Genomic DNA, 21,188 nt, shown 5'->3' on the forward strand with positions numbered 1-21,188 from the left:
GATCCCTTCAGTACTCTCTGAGAAATAGCGATAACAATCTTCAATTGTCAAAATCCAAGATGGCTGCCTGTCAGCCATGTTGTTTTCCATTTTGGTCTCAAAATGCAATATGTATAACTAGGAACCAAGGGGAACCTACATATGAAATTTTAGAAAGATCCCTTCAGTACTTTCTGAGAAATAGCGATTACAAACTTCAATTGTCAAAATCCAAGATGGCTGCCAGTCGGCCATGTTGTTTTTCCGATTAGTCTCAAAATGCAATATGCATAACTAGGCACCAAGGGGAACCTACATATGAAATTTGAGATGATGGTGGGCTAAAAATAGAAGCAAATACTTCAAATCGCTACCTATTACAAAGTACTGAATAAATTTCAACCAAATTTAAACAGAAACACCATTAGGGGGAGGGAAACTCTTAAATGGGTATGAGCCCATTAGGCAGGAAGTGCGGATGTGACCGGCTGGGTGTCCTCGGCAGTATGCTTCAGTGAGGTAGCACTATAAATCAGCAAAAGTTCCGGCCTATCACAAGGTGACTTAACACGAACATATCGCAGCCTCCCAAACACCCATACGCACTCGCCACATGCATGCATATCGCACGCACGAGGGGCGTCCTTAAAATTACCTTAGCTGTTAATAGGACGTTGAATAAATAAAACTTAAACCAAACCAAGCGGATTCCATTTCTGATAATTGTTGAAACACTTCGCAGGAGCTTGCCGCAGCCTCCCAAAACACACGTACGCACTCACCACACTCATGCATGTCGCACGCACGGGAGGCCGTCCTTAAATGACCTTAGCTGTTAATAGGACGTTAAACAAATAAAACCAAACAAAACCAAAAGGGGAAGTAAAGGAATAAGTACTGAATAGATTTGCATTGAAAGAATGTTTTCATATTTCGTGACTTCTGACCCAAAGGAGCCAGAGGACGGGACCGAATAGGGGAAATAGAAGTAAAACATTCCAAATACTATTTGTCATCATGGCAATAATTGATTTGGTCCATATTTAGTCTGAAGCAGTCTTTGGTGACGTAGAAACATTTTTAGCCCACCATCATCAGATGGTGGGCTATTCAAATCGCCCTACGTCCGTCCGTCCGTAAACAATTCTTGTTATCGCTATTTCTCAAAAAGTACTGAAGGGATCTTTCTCAAATTGTATATATAGGTTTCCCTTGGTGTTTAGTTATGGATATTGCATTTTTAGACCAATCGAAAAACAAAAATGGCCGACAGGCAGCCATCTTGGATTTTGACAATTGAAGTTTGCTATCGCTATTTATCATAAATTGCTGGAAGGATCTTTCTGAAATTTCATTTGTAGGTTGCCCTCTGTGCTTAGTTATGCATATTGGATTTTGAGACCAGTCAGAAAACAACCTGGCCGACAGGCAGACATCTTGTATTTTGACAATTGAAGTTTGTTATCGCAATTTTACAAAAGGTACTGAAGGGATCTTTCTCAAATTTCATATATAGGTTCCCCTTGGTCCCTGGTATTGAATTTTGGGACCAATCCGAAAACAACATGGCCGACAGACAGCCATTATCGCTTAATCTTAAATTTTGTATATAGGTTCACCTTGTTTGAAAAGTACTAGAGGGCTGTTTCTGAATTTACACAGATTAGTAAGACTTAGAGGAAGGGAAAAGTAGAGAAAAGATCAATCTGACATGGAACCTATAAAGATCATTCAATGGTGGGCGCCAAGATCCCTCTAGGGTCTCTTGTTGTAAAGTCTGACCCTCGGGGGCTTGAGGGAAGGAGGCGTACAGGACATATTTTGCATATTATTTCACATTCTTCTATAAGAATGAAGGGTTTGTTCTGAAAACTCCTTTGGCCCTCTTGTGATATTTTTTATAATTTAATAGGAGTAAGAGTTTGGTGGGTTTTTTCAGTGGATGTCCTTTTAATTTGTTGATGGCCCTAAATGACTCAAATTATCGATGGACCATAAAACAATACAATGCAATAAATACAGTAGGTTTTTTTCTCTTTCATATCCTGGTATGGCGTTGTAGTGTGTTGACACTATAAAGACGTCCCCGTCGTCTGTGATCAACGTCATTTAAACATTTGAATATTATGCACAGATATTTGCGCTGTAGCAAAAGGCATGTGCATCATGTAGGAAATACCTTTTCAGATAATTGACGGCGCTTTAGAAGAAAATATCAGTGTTGATGCATGTCGTACACACCAGATAACATTGTCTAACTAATAGGGACGTTAGGAACGTGTTAACATTTAACTAATATGGAATAACCAAATACGGCAATTTGATTTGGAATTAATTATTTATTGGACAATAAATCTGTTGTCTTTAATGTCGAATCGATTAGTTTTATCCAAGAAATACTGTGGTTTGAAAAGTCCCGACACTGTACTCAAATCTGTCCAACCATCTGCTTGAAAGTACTGACAGGGACTTCGCGTGTTACCATAAATGACACTAGCTGCTAAACGTACGTGATGAGGACAGTTTGATAGGTATTTTATAGTCACAGTCCTTATTTCTGTCCGTATTCTGACATTCACAAACGGCATCAAAGGGCTGACGTTACACAGTCGGGACAAACATATATGTTTGGTTGAGTAATACTAATGAGTAAATCATGTCATGCAACCGGATGTCTTCCTGTTAAGGTAGGGGGCGCCAGGAATTACTCGGTAACGTAAGTAACACAAGGGGATGTTTGGTCCTAAGTAGGAATTTAATGTACAATATTGTTTTAAATGAATTTCATAGTTTTTGCGATCGACATTTCTTAAAAAGAAATTGAACGTAACTATCCAAACTATTGCATGTTTGTGTGGTTTGCAATGATTCGTGCAAACTTCAAACATTATAGCATATACTGTGTACCAAAACATGGGCCTGAATATACCTTTAATGACAGGCTTCAATAGTCTCGATTAATCTGTTCTATATTTAAATGAAATGCTAAATAGCACACGACGTCCAATGGAAATCTAACTTTTATAGAGCTTTTGATTTACGTTTTAATCACAGTAAGTAAAATGTATGCATAATTTTTTTTTTTTTACCGAACTCTGATCAACTTCACAATTTTCCTTCTATGCTCGGTTTAGTTAATTTTGAATTGTAAACGATTTATCAGCAACTATGGTGATTAAAGGCTGTGTGCGAGTTGTATGTGTGGGTGTTTAGGATTTGGTTTGGTTTGGTTTATTTTGTTTAACGTCCTATTAACAGCTAAGGTCATTTAAGGACGGCCTCCCGTGCGTGCGACATGCATGCGTATGTGTGTTTTGGGAGGCTGCGGTATGAAGGATGCGGTATATTTGTGTTTGTCTCATTGTGATATCGCGACACTGATGTCCATTTTATATTACTACTTCACTAAAGCATATTGCTGAAGACATTAAGCAGGACACCCCACCCGGTCACATTGCACTGAGAACGGGAAAACTAAACCAATAGTCGCACTACCAAATGCTGAACATTAAGCAGAAGTCGCAAATGCTATTTTTATAAACTCTGGGAATATCTGGACCAGGGGTAAAAACCGAAATCCTTCCTCACGGGATGAACAGGTTTAATATTCATACATTTTTGGTGTATAGTAGCGCATTATATATATTTTTTTACAGATAAGCGCAATAATGAATTGGCATTATTGCTACAACTCTGGTATAAGCGTACTGATATTTAAACAGAAAAATAAGATAGTCGCTCAAATATGTATATATTTGCAGTGTTTGATGATATCCTTGTACCTTTTAAGGATTTATCAACTTGCCGTTGTTCTTTGCTATATTTTTGCCCCTTGCAGTTATTAAGAAACCCTCATGTTGCTAAAACACATGAAAGTGCTACATCGATTGAAAAAAACACCCTCCAAAAGTTTTAACTTCTCTTTTTATCTATTAAAATTGAAATGGACAATTCATTAATTGTACTCTCTAGAAAATCTACTTTGCTCGGCTTCTTTTTTTATGTACCTTTCGTTATTTAATGCGATCAATTCTCGGGTGCTTCATTTAAAATGCAATGCTATCATTTTTCAGTGTATATTAGATATAGTTCTGACCATTTGTTGGTGTTAATTATATATATTTCTATACCGTGGGTGCCATTTGTTTGTATTGATTTTATTTCTATACCGTGTTTATCATTTATTGAAATTAATTACATATATTTCTATACAACGGGTGCCATTTTATGCATTTTTGTAAGAAGCACGCTGTCGGTGCAATGGAAGTTTTGTGTTTATTATATACGTCTACACATCTCGCAATCCCCTTCCAGAACAGTTTTGCTTACGGTACCTGTATCTTATCCCGCCCATTGAACGATTCTCCTCTTATCAATACAAAACGAATACTTTAATACTTTCTAAATATTACATTTCGGTTACGATAGGAATGAATCAATCCTAATCCAACGACTAGTATATTTTTTCGCCAGGTTTTTGCCGTCATATTAAAAAAATAAAGACTTATATTTGCAATCGATCGTTCAGTTACCGCGTGATCCTTGCGACAGATACATGGAAACCTGCCAGCAGTGTCCATAAATGATATGTAATGTACATGGCAAGAAGGTATCTACCATGAAACACATTCTAGGCTAATACGACGATACCGAGCCCTTGTCTACATGCCAAATAAAGGAATTCTACGTTTGAGTTCCTAATTAAGATATATTATGACAAGGATCGTACAAGATAAATGTCGAAAACAGAGTTTATGGAATTTGGTTTCGTTCGTCATGATAAGAATTATAAATCATCCCTGCCACGATATGATATCAAGACTATGTACGAAGAAGGGAATCCTGCTACATGTTGCGCAGTTTTGAAGACAAATAAATATTTTCTAGGCTATCCCTTCTGAAGAAGTAACAGTGTATTATTTTCAGAATTGACGATCAATGTTGTACAGTATGTAATGAGCATCTCCTTGTAATAGGTGGATATTAAACACTTTTTAAAAAAAAAATACTAATCTATCTCGTACATTGGTACAAGGGAGTACTGCTGCTACATGTGGCGCGTGGCGCAGTAGAACATGAACTATTTGCGGATAATTTCTTACGTTTTGAAGACAAATACATATCTTCGTGCCTACTCCTTCAGAAGAAGTGACAGTGTATGATTTTCAGAATTGACGATCAATGTTGTTTGTAATGAGCATCTCCTTTTATGTAATATGTGGATATTAAAAAGTTTTTTTAATACTAATTTATCGCCTACATTGGTATGAGACAGATCATTTTGATAATGCATCGATTGCGATAAATTATTCAATATATGATACTCAACTAAATGCCATATTTAAATTATAAAGGGTCTTCTTACGTTTACATTATTGTATATTTGAAATAAAAATCAACATGTGTACTTTGATTGCAATAGATCTTGAAGATCATTTTTATTTTATTTTTTAGTTTTAATGAGTTTCCTAGCTATCACTTATATTCTACGATCACAGGCAGTCGGCCACCGCTAGTCGAAGTGAGTTGTCCAATGCCACGTTAACGGGATACATTGGACAGTTCACATCCCGATATACTGGTGTATATATCCCGTTATTGGCATTTAAGAATGTAAATGTGGTAACAATTGTTTAAAACAAACTTTAAGTATATTATTTCTGTGCCGGTTTGTGTTCGTCTTTAAATCGAACGCTTCGTGTGTATATGTCAAACATGATAGCAGTGTTTCTAATACATTATGGGAAACACGCTATAATCACAGTACTGGAGACCGCCTCTAGTGGTATTACAGGGAGCATTTCAAGATATCGATTGGGAAGGAAACCTACAATGTGACAGCAATTCGCGTCTACGTGTCATTATAAGTACTTTTAGCGATCAGAAAACTTCCCTAGTATCCTCTTAACTACACGCCCGTGAATATGGATTTAGTTGTCATGATTACACCGCTAGTGGCGCACAGGTTATTTGGAAATAACAGATTAATGAAGATATCGGGGACATAAACTTCCAAAAAGCCATTTGACCAAATAGAGGTTCCATTGGTCATAAATATTCCGGTCCTAGGGAATAACAGTATCGTTTAACGACATGCCCGGAAAGTTTCGTCCAAATGCTAAATCAGGGGTCATATTCGACCTTGGCCAAACTCGTGTAATTTGACTGTAACGGCATGTTCGGACGCCATTGGGGCAAGTTTATCCATGCAGGGCACCAGCGATTCTGCCAACTGTCTGTGTAAACATAGAATGATATTCATCTATTGAATGATATTGATGACATTACGTCTAAAAATTGTACTGTTAAGTTATTATTATATTCAGGATCTCATCTTCTACTTTAATTGCGTAACTTGAATTGAAATTAACACCTCAAGACAACATGAATAAATAGGTATACATTAAGGACGCTATTGAAAAAAATCATTTACTAGAATATTTCCTCAATAAAATTAATATGGTTTATCAAAAGAATACATGAAAGTGATTCCCGTAATACAAGAGTTCAGTCTCGTGTACAATTAACATTTATATACAAACAATGAAGCAGACCTTAAGAATGGAATCTTTATCAAATTACCTTTTTTTCCATTTTACTCCGATCAACTTATCAAATAACTGATTTAAGGTCCGACCTCAACGATTTAATGTCCGACGTCTTGGATGAAGGGATAAATACGTATCTGTAAATTCACTGGGTGATTTGTGGCTATAAACGGCACTGGGTTGATTTCCCAATGCTCTTACTTTCGTAAGCGACGATGTGCGCAGACAGTTTTCTAAGAATGCTTCCAAGTCATAATGTTTTGAGAATTACATTTTTGTATAGGAAAGACAATGGTAAGATAATCTTACCATTTACCATAGCCACTCTTTGATTTTAAAGTGATCATGAGTGTACTTATATCTACATTTTTACATTTTGTCTGTTGCTTATTTCGCTCGAATTTTAATCACATTTTTTGCCCTTATGACCTTTATAGTGTTATTGGGCCGTTAAACACTTAAACTAACTAACTCTATGTTGATAAGACCACTGAATTTACAGTAAGGTGGGTTTTTTTTTAATGTCCTATCAACAGCCAAGGTCTCCCGTCCGTGCGATATGCATGGGTGTGGTGAGTGCCTATGTGTGTTTTGGAAGGCTGCGGTATGTTTGTGTTAAGTATCTTTGTGATAGGCAGGAATGTTTGCCAATCTATAGTGCTACCTCATTGAAGCATACTGCCGATGACACCCCACCCGATCACATTATACTGATAGCGGGCCTGGATTTTCAGAATAATTAGTAACTCAATAATATCATCCTTTTTAATCCGCATTTGAAAAAAAAAGTATATCTTGTCGTATAAAACCATTGTTGTAGCTGTTAAGCAATGATAAGTCAGCGCGTCAAAGCTTAACCGAGCAGTCTCCAAAACACATTCACTATACGTATGTATCTCGCAAAATGAGGAGGCCGCTTCTTGACAGGACATTAAACAATACAACCCAAAGTGATTGACCATTTTCAGAGTTAATGTCGATGAACTCTCAACTGTGACAACTGTTTAGACAGGGACATCTGAATATGTTTCCTGTTAAACTTTGTAAAATATGGCATGAGCAGTACATTCATATTGTTTATCCACTTAAGTGTATTGGAAGTAGATGACTTGTGTACAGCTTACGTTGTTTTCATGTCATCAGTATGTTGTGTTTACGCACAAATAATGCCTGATAATTGTCTACAAATAAGATCAATCGAGCACGTACGATACAGTAGATAGACATAGGTTTAATTAATCTGTTGTAATTCCCCAATTAACTCGCTACATTAAATTACAATGATAGTATCGCATTTACCTCCCGTAGGGTACCACGTACTTAATCTCTAACATAGGCTATCACCTTTTGGAATTAATTAAGCGCGCCTTCGCGTACTTGCTGATGAAATATAGCACGGTGATCGATTTTAACGTAGTCGATGAATTCGTCCAACCATACGCCGATGTGCCTCAGTGGAATATATTGCACTTACGCTTGTTCACTATTATATAAGAAAACTTAGACTTGCCTGACCAATTAACTAATGGGACAGTTGGTGTTTCATCTCATCATGTACAGCGCTTTATTAGTTTACTTTGCCGACCGACATATCGCCGATATCTAATTTCAATATAAACACACATGTTCCGGGTCATTGTTTACTCAGTTGTGTTGACCAATATTTCCTTCAAATCAATTTATACAGATTTCAACCATTTGTAATCATTTCACTTGTAACACCTTGCAGCTTCCGTTTACAATTAAATTTGAACACTTGACTGGCTAATCGATACTATGTTCACTGAGCTAAATGTAAATATTGTGTTGTTGGTTATATGAAATGGAAGACAGTATTTGGTTCGTTATCTGTATTTACTGTATACATCGAAGTTCCTGGAATATATAATGACTTGAAAGAAGGTTTAACAAAATACAGAAAAAATGATAGTTTGATTTTGTATTGTTTAACATTCTGGTCTTATAAAAATAAGGATGGCGTCCCTTTTGTACTAGATGCATACATGCGAGTATTTTTAGGTTTATGAGGTTGTGGTATGTTCGTGTTTCTGCTGGAGATTACGCGGAGCTGATGCCGATTGTTTAATTGCTACCTAAATCAAGAATTGGTCTGGAAACTCACTTTTGTCTTGCCTGGGATCAACCTTTACTGTCAAGCATTTTATGCTGGAGTGCTCCGATTCCAAATGGACTCGAGAGAACGTGTTTAACGTTACGACTATGAAATGATTAATCGAATATTAGCGATGCAAAAAAATGACTTCCTCACAGGCGAACGTTCAAATAAAGTCCGAAATTGACACTACTATTGAGGAAGGGAGACAATAGAAAGATTGCAAATTTAGTTGACACTTCCGATCATGCAATTGGGCGAGCCGATACAATTCGTACGCCCTGCATCCAGGGCAGATTCAGAACAAAAGATGTTAACGGGATGTATTAGGCCATTTTGTAATGCTTACAGGAAGTCTTATTTCTAGAAGGTGCGAGAAGATCGGTTGAAACCGACATTGGTCGGCGGCTAGAGCACCTGTGGGAGTACATACGACACAGTCCCGCTAGACTAAGGTTCCTTTTCGTATCAAAGTGATGCAAAGCTTATTTTGTTTAAAACTCGTTATCACCTTTGGGCGTTTAATACAATAATGCAATTTTGATGAAAGTAATGGTATACATTTATGATGTTTGCGAGTAATAGATCTACATGTATCGTGTGTCGTACCGTATAATTTAATATAATATCCACTATAAAATGTTAATAATTTGATTGCATTGAGAATAAACACCACTCTTAAAATCTGTGGTCATAAATAAATGATGTCGATACCCTCATTCATTTAGACTGCTATACTGTGATATTTAAAACTTCAATAAAAATATTATATTTCGCAGACCTTGTTTGATACTCGTGAAATTGAATACAATGTACCATGCCGAGTAGATAATAATGACATTGCAATTATTTAAATGGGAATACGCGTGGTTTAACCATCGTCAACCAAATGGATATATACAGGTTCATTCTTTATTTGTAGTTATGTGTTATTGACTTTTGACTTAAACGAAACAGACGTTCTTCAAGAATTTAAAACAGTTAAATATAAATAAGTCAGGATACAATAATCCAAAATATCTTGTTTTTCTTTGACTTGTTTACGTTTTTCGTTTCCTTCTCTCTTTTCGTTTCCTTCTCTCAACGGTCAAATAGCATGTATGCCTATTACGAAAGGAAGGTCCTCACCTTTGCCTGCCTTGCCTTTGTAGGGCCAAACTAGCTATGTTTGATGTTTGAAGGACTTCTCTAGAAGTATGCGATGAATATCATTCATATTTAAATGGAAGCATTCCTGGTCAGTGGTGATTCAAAATTGTACAAAGGCCGACACTCGAGTTGCCTGATAGACAGGACCAAACAAGAGAAATATAGCAAGTCATTCGTAGGAATAAAAGGACTAGGTTCATATTTGGTGTGAAGCATACTTTAGTGAAGGGGAACCCATTTGGTATAAACGTTGAGGCTGCTAAAGCTTTAGTTCCCGACTGTTACCTTAGTATTAATTGACTGTTTTACACAAAATACATGCAATTTGGTCAAAATGTTAGAATCAATGGTGTCAAATTTCAAAAATCTTCCCAATACCTATATCAGATAGAATCAAATACTATCCATAGATGGAAGGGTCTTATGGTGCTTTACTAAAACTGTGAATTTAATGACCCTTGGGTCTCACGTTTGCTCCTGGGGAGGGCGTAAACTTTAGTATAGTTTATATAGGGAAATCACATGTTTGACCATTATTTGTTGGATTTGTATTGGAACTCATTCTAACCTGGTCAACATTATCAGCATTGAATAACAGTTTGATGGTATGCATATGTTGGCCATGACTGACCCCCAGGGGCTGATGGGCGGGGCTAAAAAGGGTCAAATCGACTGAAATTTCAAAAATCTTATTCTCAATACCTGTATAAAATAGAATCAAATACTTTTCATAGAAGGAAGGGTTTGATGGTGTTTTACTTAAATTGTGAATTTCATGACCCTGGGATCTCACGTTTGCCCCTAGGGAGAGGGTAAACTTTGCTATAGTTTATATTGGGAATTCATATTTTTGACAATCATTTGTATTATTTCTATTGGAATTCATTCTTACTTTCTTAAAATTATCACCATGGGATGACAGCTTAATGATAAACACATATTGGCCCTGACTGACCCCAAGGACTGATGGGTGGGGCCAAAAAGGGTCACTTAAATTAACTGAAATATTTCAAATATCAGGTGACCGTTAAGGCCCTTTGGGCCTCTTGTTATATAAAGTGTGAATTGAGTTTACTATTCATGTATAACCAATAATGTGTTTAATCTGTTACAGGCGTGTATTAGTTGAGATGACGAATGGACAACACAAATCGCAGCACTTGACAACTATACTTGCCTTCTTCTGTCTTGTTATTGCGGTTCACAGCTCAAAAGAGACTATCCAGTCACACAACACCAAACTCGTCAATAATATTCAGAAGCGGGAAGCAGACACAAGTCCTGAGAATGCCGATTTAGACTATAACTCTTTTAGTGTAGAACCTGTGAAACGTAGTACCAATGATATGCACATTGACGATTTACTGTTATCAGATTCCCCTGACAAGAGGGGACGAGGAGGCAATAGATATGGTTTCTACGGTACTCTTGGAAAACGAGCTGATTTAGAGGATATGGAAAAACGACGCAGGCGTAAAATGTTTTACGGATCGTTAGGAAAACGCAGGCAATCATTTTTCGCCGGATTGGGAAAACGAGATGAAGATTCTGCCGGGAACACACTTAATGATGATGATTTAGACAAACGAGGAAGGGCTAACAGATACTTCTTCGGAAATCTGGGAAAGAGAGATTTCCTAGAGGGGAAAGATGATGAAGAGGATGTAGACAAACGAAGGATGCCATTTTTTGGATCATTAGGCAAGCGGGGTGGCAATAGAAACTTTCGTTTCTATGGTAATCTTGGAAAACGGGTCGGAACCTCAATTGATGAGGACAGTGACATGGCCGAAAGTGACGAAATGGAAAAAAGGAGATATAGGCAACAATTCTTCGGAACACTTGGAAAACGCGATGACGGTTTGGATTTAGAAAAAAGACGAAGATATGCTTTTGCTTCATTGGGAAAGAGGTTTGATGATATTGAAGATGACGAGGACATCGAAAAGCGTCGAATGAAAATGCGCCCATCTTTTTATGGATCTCTTGGAAAACGGCGTCAAATGTTCTTTGGCACGCTTGGAAAAAGATCGATATCCTCTCCCGAAGAAGAACTCTTTGACGACCAGACTGAGAACGGCCATACCCGCAGGAAAAGGTCCATTTCATCGTTGAATCTGCCTAGGGCACTGAGGAATGGTTCGTCTTATGGTCGTGCTAGACGTTACAATAGGATTGCGCTTGGACGGCGTCTCATTCGGAGGACACAGGACTTTCGGTTCTTCCCCCAGCTTGGCAAGCGGTCATTTGAAACATGTGAGTATAATGCAGTGAACATTGCTTATTTCATTTCATAAGTTACCTTATACCGATTATTCTAATCGATTCAAACATGGTTGGTTTATAATCCTCATTGATATATGTGGATAATTGTTTGTGGAATGACACAGCATAATATAAGCGGTCCTCAATACCTATCTCTCCGAAATGTAAGTAAAGTATGATGCAACAAATGTAGGATCTTCAACGGTAACGAATGCGACATTGGAAAAACGGCCCTATGCCCAAGCGCGGGGTAGTGGCGGTGTTGAAAGGGTGATGCTGAAATATCCGCTTCCCCTACAACATACTGATCTACCAACATGGACACATTGTACTCTTTTCCTGTGGCTTTTTTTAGCGCAAGATTAACAAAATACAAAATATTTGATTTCATTTGTTAAGTATTAGTTAACGTCTTATCAACAACAAAGGTCATTTAGAGTGTGTCTTGGGAGACTGTTGTGTAACATAAGGAAGGAAAGTATTTAGAACGAGGAAAAATGATTAGATCCATAATTGCAAACTGCAAGGTAGCATTATAAAATACATTGACGACCATTCGTTTTATTAGCTCACCTGGACCGAGCGTTTGTCATGGTGCAGCGTCCGTCGTCCGTCAACATTTGCTTCAAATCGCTACTAGTCAAAAAGTTTGTATTGGATTTTGACCAAATTTGACCAGAAACATCCTTAGCAGAAGGGGAACAGATTTTGCATAAATGGTGACTCTGCCCCCAAAGAGGCCCAATAGGGGAAATAGATGTAATTCCTATAAATCCCTACTAGTCATAAAGTTCTACTAGTCATAAAGTTATGAATGGATTTGATCCCAACTTGGTCAGAAACATCCTTGTGGGAAGGGGAACAGATTTTGCATAAATGGTGACTCTGACCCCCAAGCGGCCAAAGGGGCGGGCCCAATAGGGGAAATAGAGGTAGTTTCTTTAAATCGCTACTAGTCATAAAGTTATGAATGGATTTGAACCCAATTTAGTCAGGAACATCCTTTGGGAAAGGGGATAAGATTTTGCATAAATGGTGACTGTGCCTCCCAAGGGGCCAAAGGGGCGGGGCCCAATAGGGGAAAGTAATTCCTTTCAAATCGCTACTAGTCATAAAGTTATGAATTGATTTCAACCCAAATTAGTCAGGAACATCCTTGGAGAAAGGGGAACATATATTGCACAAATGGCGACTCTGACCCCCGAGGGGCCAAAGGGACGGGGCCCGATAGGGGAAATAGAGGTAATTCATTTAAATCGCTACTTGTCATAAAGTTATGTATGGATTTGAACCCAATTTAGTCTGAAACATCTTTGGGGGGAAGGGGAACAGTTAATGCATAAATGGTGACTGAGCCCTGAGGGGCCAAAAATTGGCAGGGCCAAATAGGGGAAATAAAGGTAATTCCTTTAAATCGCTACTAGTCATAAAGTTATGAATGGATTTGAACCCAGTCTGATCAGAAATATCCTTCGGGGAAGGTGAACAGGTTTTGCATAAATGGTGAATTTGACCCCAAGGGGCCAAATAGGGGAAATAGAGGTAATTCCTTTAAACCGCTACTAGTCATAAAGTTATGAATGCATTTAAACCCAATTTAGTCGGAAACATCCTTGGGGAAGGGAAACTGATAATGCATAAATGGTGACTCTGACTCCCGAGGGGCCAAAGGGACGGGGCCCAATAGGGGAAATAGAGGTAATTCATTTAAATCGCTACTTGTCATAAAGTTATGAATGTATTTAAAGCCAATTTAGTCGGAAACATCCTTGGGGGACGGGGAACACATACTGAATAAATGGTGACTCTGACCCCCAATGGGACAAAGGGGCGGGGCCCAATAGGGGAAATAGAGGTAATTCCTTTAAATCACTACTTGTCATAAAGCTATTTTTGGGTTTGAACTTAATTTAGTAAAAAAAACATCCTAGGGGGAAGGGGATCAGATATGGCATAAATGGCGACTCTGACCCTGGGGGCCGAAGGGGCGGGGCCCAATAGGGGAAATAGAGGTAATTACTTTAAATTGCTACTCTAAAATCCTTCTTTGACGTGTTAGGGCGTTAGGAAAGTAATAATCAAATGTGTTTCGAAACAAATATCTTAAACGACTTGCAAATTAAAATATTTTAGTTTTATTAACAAACGACAGACTGTAGCGATTCATTAATATTATTATTGATTTTTTTTTAAATTCATCAATTTAAGACATCAAAATGAAGGTAATGAAAACGACATGTTTGCGTAAGCAAATTAACAATTTAATTTTTTTCATATACAATTCCCGTTAAATGTAATAATGATGCACCACTTAACTAAGAACAATAACCTTACAGTGCAATACGTAATCAAGAGTTAACAAGAGCTTCCGTAAAATGTTAAACCAGTAATGACGATCAGATGTATGCAATAAATGACGTCCAAAACTCATTGTTGCTGTTTGTCCATGCACTATTTAAGTTATTACAAATGTCATAAGGCCATGTAGGATACAACACACTGAGGCAGACTGACAGAAATCCAAATGTTACCTATAAAACATAGCGAAAACAACACGGACTATTTAAAATGGCAACGATGGTTAATATAAATCGCACCAGTGCTAACTTCCTGTCCATTTAGTGAGAGACAGTCACCGGTGTATCTCAATTACCGTAACACGATCACTAACGACTCTTAACTCATTTCAATGACAGCCGGTCATTACCAAAGTAACAAAAACGTTTAAATAACATTAAGAGTGGCGGCACAACAGTGTATTGTGGATGGTTGTATACGTAGAAAATACTCATCGAAACAAAACGGCACGAACACTTATTGCTTTGACACAACACTATATAGAGCCGAGCGACACGTGTGGGTGATATTTTTCCAAACCTACTTATTAGTCAATTGCTCTCTTCCTACACCAGGTGGTGATATTATATTAACAAGCAAGAAATCGATGTATAACGACCGATACGTTATGTTTTCACAAAGTTTGACTCCGTAATGTTTTGAGTTCGTATGTAGATGCATGTCAATGTATGCATACAAAATATCAGTCCTGAGGTCTTATGATGGGCGTTACATATACGTATATAACGCATTTGATATCATTGACGCGTGATGACCACCCTCAGTACGTCGCATGCAACACAAACCATTTACCGTTAAACGCATTTTATTTGGTTGTATTGATCAACAACTTAAAATTGATTCTTTCTTTAACATCAAAGCAGTTCTTAAAACATTTCTTTATTGAATTCTGTTTCCATATACAAAAGCTGTTGTTCTTCACCACAAGAGATGAGTAAGGATAGTCGCATTTCTCACTTAAAACTATAGCAAGATATATTATATCATTAGTGTATCACGATTTATTTCTATATTTTCTTCATATTTCGTTTACTTAATGTTATTTTGATTAATACCCATTTTACTTACTCATCTGTGGTCTCAATGATTTTTTTCGGAAACAAGATCCATAGCGGATATCTTGTATAAGCGTTCGATAGTCATGTTTAGATCAAATGAATCGGTCATTGTTTGTAATGAAAAGATTTGTTACAAGCTGGTTGGTTAATAGAGAAAGCAATCGAATCCTCACATTATACACGTAGAAAACATTTTGATCACACACAAAAATCGACCTTTCACACTGTACATTTTCCGATGTTGCTGCGAATGTTATAAAACTTACCTGTGTTGATGACATCAGTGTGTCTCTCCCCCCCCCCCCCCCCCCCCCCCCCCCCCCCTAGGATTATCGTTATATGAACAGTAGTTCCTCAAAATAAGTTCAATGTTCTGTCCCCTAGCCGAGACATACCAGAGTCTTAAAAATGATAGTTGCTGTCAGTATAATGTGACCGAGTGGGGTGTGCTGCTGGGTGTCTTCGGCAGTATTCTTCAGTGAGATAGCACTATAAATCGGCAAAAGTTCCGGCCTATCACAAGGAGACTTAACACGAACATACCACAGCCTCCAACCAGAGGGATCTTGGCGCCCACCATTGAATGATCTTTATAGGTTCCATGTCAGATTGATCTTTTCTCTTTTTTCCCTTCCTCTTACTAATCTGTATAAATTGAGAAACATCCCTCCAGTGCTTTTTAAACAAGGGAAACTTATATATGAAATTTGAGATAATGGTTGTCTGTCGACAATGTTTTCAGATTGGTCCAAAAATGCAATACAACTGACCAAGGAGAACCTACATATGAAATTTGAGAAAGATCCCTTCAGTACTTCCTCAGAAATAGCGATAACAAACTTTAATGGTCAAAATCCAAGATGGCTGCCTGTCGGCCATCTTGTTTTCCGATCGGTCCCAAAATATAATATGCATAACAAGGCACCAAAGGGAACCTACATATGAAATTTGAGAAAGATCCCTTCAGTTCTTTCTCAGAAATAGCGATAACAAACTTTAATTGTCAAAATCCAAGATGGCTGCCTGTCGGCCATGTTGTTTTCCGATCGGTCCCAAAATGCAATATGCATAACTAGGCACCAAAGGGAACCTACATATGAAATTTGAGAAAGATCCCTTCAGTACTTCCTCAGAAATAGCGATAACAAACTTCAATTGTCAAAATCCAAGATGGCTGCCTGTCGGCCATGTTGTTTTTCGATCGGTCCCAAAATGCAATAGGCCTAACTAGGCACCAAAGGGAACCTACATATGAAATTTGAGAAAGATCCCATCAGTAGTTTCTCAGAAATAGCGATAACAAGAATTGTTTACGGACGGAGGGACGGAGGGACGGACGGACGACGGACCACGGACGCAGGGCGATTTGAATAGCCCACCATCTGATGATGGTGGGCTAAAAACACACATACGCACTCACCACACGCATGCATATCGCACGCACGGGAGGCCGTCCTTAAATGATCTTAGCTGTAAATAGGACGTTACACAAGTAAACCAAACCAACTTCAACGTCTCCTTAACATTTAGTTATGCTTTCTTTCAAAAATGCAATTTTATTATGATACCATATGTTATACGTGCAGAGCAGCCAGGATGAAGCTTTGATATGTAGAATTGAAATGACAGTACTGGACAGTTGCGATCTCCTGAAATATATTGAATGGATGAAATATTTTAAAACATTAAATTGTACAAGATCCACACACTTACAATATGGGTTATATGATACTGATCAAAAAAGCAACACATATTACATTTACTACCGGTAATAACTTTCCATTTCGATGACTGGAATAAAAATCAGACTTGATCGTTACATGTAGCTCATGCGGTATTCTGTTCTAATGATATTTTCATTAAAATGAAATTTCAAATTAATTAGAATTCCTGCATGCAGATAATCAACTGTGATATACACATTATTCATGTACTGTAGACTTCTATTTTATGCATTAAACTGATTTTATGTATCTTTTTTCTATGTTTCTCAAAATATTTTCAGAAAAAGAAAGTGAAAATTATATTTATATATTAACATTTTGACAATTCGATCACTTACCAACAATTTCGTACATGCGCCCCTCTGTAACACCAGCAGTGTTGTTCTCTCTGTGATTTTTGTCCATTTCATCAATAAATTGGTACACAAAACGTTTCCCCGAATCATCAGTTCCAATCCGGAAAGTATCTTTAGTCATCTGTCTGGAATTTTCCCTCCCTCGCCTGCATAAGTAATACATGATCTCAAACCACACTTTATTCTGAAGTCCGCATGGTGAGCTTATGTAAAATACTGGTGTTTTCCCCGAGTACAGTGACTTCAGATCTTGTTCAGCGATTGGGGGGTAGTGGTCAACTTTACCATAGCCACGCCTTTTTAGATTGACCGACACGGCCTTAAATAAGTCAGAACTAGAAGTAAACTCTTGTTTACTGATGTCAACACCCATTTCCTTTAATATGTGTTTCTTCAGACCATATTTTAAGCAATTCATTGACGAACGCTTCAAAGACGTCCCGTCGCCTTTTTGTACTCCGGCATAAAATTCTCGAAGTCGAGAGTTCAAAGTAGCAGTATCCAGACTCTCAAAATCTCGGGACCGGCCTGTTGCTGTTAAAAAGTTTCGGAACGATTCTACCGCCCCATCGACGACCCTTTTGGTGTTCTTCGAATCCATTTCTTTCACCAAATTTGACATTTCTTCTTCAGTTGGCAGACGATAGCGCCCAGCACCCGCCATTGTTGTTGTCAATCGTTCGGAACTGTGCGGTCTTTACTTCACCGTACAAAACGGAGGTAATGACAGAGAGCTCCGAATGTGGGGCTCACGCGAGGGTGACATAACGATTTTCGGGGGCTCACGAGAGGGTGACATAACGATTTCCGGAGGGTGACATGATGTTTCCATAGCGATATCCAGCAAATGTTGAAAGCTTTCACAATTTTCGGTCGACATAAGAAATGTTTTTAGTCACATGACACGATTTTGACTAATCACAAATCAGGATACATACATGAGGTATAATAATCGGCGATGTGTAGACATGGGATTGACCGATATTTAGGGAGGCCGTCCTAAAATTACCTTCGCTGTCGAAAGGACGTAAAACTACGATAAACCAAATCAAGGCAATGAGTGAGACTGAGCAATAATAACGGCTTGATTTGATGAGGATTAAACAAGTGTATAAATATGATGAAGACTAGCAGATTTACTATGTTCGCCATATAAAAATAATTGACCTTTTACAATGTAAAAAAACTATTGCATATTAAACAAGTCCTGTACTCAATGCTTAGACATCATATTCATTTTCCAACCTTGAATTCTTAGTGGCTCCAATTCACAATATGAACAATGCCACTCATGCAAACACAACTTACCTATCTTGATTATAAAGTATACAGTTTTAAAGAGATCGGTTGAACATAAGAATGTAGTAGATATCGGGACAGGAACTCGTCAAATATTTATAAACGTATACAACCACCTAGTGAACTAGCACAAGCCGGCTTCAGTTCATCATTTTTACAAGGAGGCAAACAAGATATACCACAATCATATCAGAACAAAAAGAATACCGACATAAAAGCAAGCTCAAGATTGATAAAACGAAGACAAAATATGATCAAAATTTACATTGCTAAATGCACAAGCGAACAAGACCATGAATTGTGGAAGGGTATAAGCGCTCTCTGTTTCATCGACGACACCCGACGTACAAGTCTATGTCAAATAGGGGTTAAGTGACAACCAATCTAATTAAAATCTAGATGGTCATTCTCACTACGTTATATGCTCGTAGTGAGAAATGACCATCTAGATTTTGACTAGATTGAGTGACAAGCGACGAAACACACCACACGCATGCAGCTCGAACTTACGGCTGGTATTGATCAAGTGACCATGGCTGTTGATAGGATGTTGACGATTTAAAGTCTTTTTTCGTCAGATTATATACAAAAATACCATGTATCTTATATGAGTATCAAATGAGTTGTATTCGGTATGCGTTCATATTATAAATCAGACATATTTATCGATCGCCTAGGTCCATATATTTGAACACTCAAAAAGTGACGGTATCTTTAGGGTTGATGCACATTATAGTATTGTATTGTAATAAACATGCATTGAGTAAACTGACAGATACCGTTTTATAAATGTACGTACACGTGTTCTGAACAAGTATCGCTACCGGCCTTCTCCCCTAGACTGTTTTTCATAGTTTGTTTTTTTAAATAATCCAATTATTTAGCCATTAGTGTCTGAAGTTAAACCTATGCTGTCATGCATTCACAACATGCGAGAAATTAACAAATCAAAGATAATTATACATTCTTTACGATTCTTGTAAAATTCTTGTTGAAAAAAGAAAACGTATGAATAATGACTTTATTTGTTAACTGTATTCATAATTGCTATGTTTTGTACTATTTTCAGTCGAGGTTCCAGAGTATAACGGACAGTACTGAATGGGGACTTATTCATATGACCTAACCTGTGATTGGCTGGCTTTTGCACACTAATTTCCTACCAGCCATGGGGATTCATTTGACAGTGTTGACTTCATCTGATGGATCTAAACTTGTTTTCAAAGAAACTGTTTTAATATTTTGCTGAAATACGCGTAACAGAATCATCATATTCTATTTTTAATTAAATTATGATATTTTTCTTTGTATAGTGTCGTGTTCTGCAAATATATTTTATCTTACGTTACGTCAATGTAATTCCCTGTACAGTTTTCAAAAAGTTTTCTTTCTCGATCATTCCTTAAAATATTTGTTTTAAAATTCATCGACTTTAGTTTTTTTTTTCTATTTTCGAAACCAATATGTTGAATACATAATGACTGTTTTCTTTCGTTGAATAAAGTATTTTTCTACTCAACACAGGTGCTGCATTTTACTGTCGATTTCGAGAAGCATATCCATGACACTATTTTTTATCAGTAATTTCGCGCCAAAGTCAACAAGGCCATTCATTCAGGCCACTGTGAAAGCATGAACGCGCTTGTTATGTTTTCTCGATATCAAAAGACATGAAATATATATAAATTGGAAGTATTTAAGTTGACATCAAATTTAAATCTCAGCTCTACCTGCTTGCAGAGCTCACTGCACGGGACCCAGTCCTTTAACATAACACATCCGTATTTGATGATAGTTAATCTTACATAGAAATTATTACACATGCCATGTTGCTATTACGTCAGAAAATAGAGGAGAGCGATTTGGAAACCAAATAGATATATTGGAGCTGTCACTTCATCTCTGTTTAATTCAGTATTCATCGTAAGTTTGTATTTTACTACCGAATGTTCCCTGAGCTATCTTCTAAAATGTAATTCGTGTTGTTAATTCGTTAAGGTGATGTTTGTGCCATGGTCCCTTATATTGATGCATCGGAGGAGTTGTCGGATTATTAACGGCAATTGACGGGTTTCCTTGTTTGTGGAGAACTAATAATCACATCGAACCCGCCCAAAAAGTACGGAAACATGGCTAAGTTGTCCGTCATTTGCGTTTATTGTCATCTCATCAGTAATTATATACTACGCTAGAGGAGACGGCGAATAGACTAGCGCATCGTAATGGTCATGTTCAGCCAGACGTTTGATGTAAGCCGATTTTGCCAGGAGTGATGGAGAAGAAAAAATAACCACACACAGAAAATGACGAAGGTCAATACAGCAAGGAAGCCACAATTT

The 21,188-nt window shown here is 37.6% G+C and overlaps 1 protein-coding gene across 1 annotated transcript in view; it reads left to right on the forward strand.

The window, feature by feature from the left end:
- LOC117336287 overlaps positions 1-20,368 on the forward strand; it is a 62,417-nt gene extending 42,049 nt beyond the window's left edge. Inside the window, exons 2-3 of the mRNA XM_033896769.1 lie at positions 10,904-12,045; positions 19,919-20,368. Of these exons, the coding sequence (XP_033752660.1) occupies positions 10,920-12,045; positions 19,919-19,950 (1,158 nt within the window). The 5' untranslated portion in view covers positions 10,904-10,919 and the 3' untranslated portion in view covers positions 19,951-20,368. The remainder of the gene's footprint in view (positions 1-10,903; positions 12,046-19,918) is intronic.
- Positions 20,369-21,188: the final 820 nt, after the last annotated feature.

This window comes from Pecten maximus, chromosome 10 (assembly GCF_902652985.1).
Source record: "Pecten maximus chromosome 10, xPecMax1.1, whole genome shotgun sequence".
Taxonomy (NCBI): domain Eukaryota; kingdom Metazoa; phylum Mollusca; class Bivalvia; order Pectinida; family Pectinidae; genus Pecten; species Pecten maximus.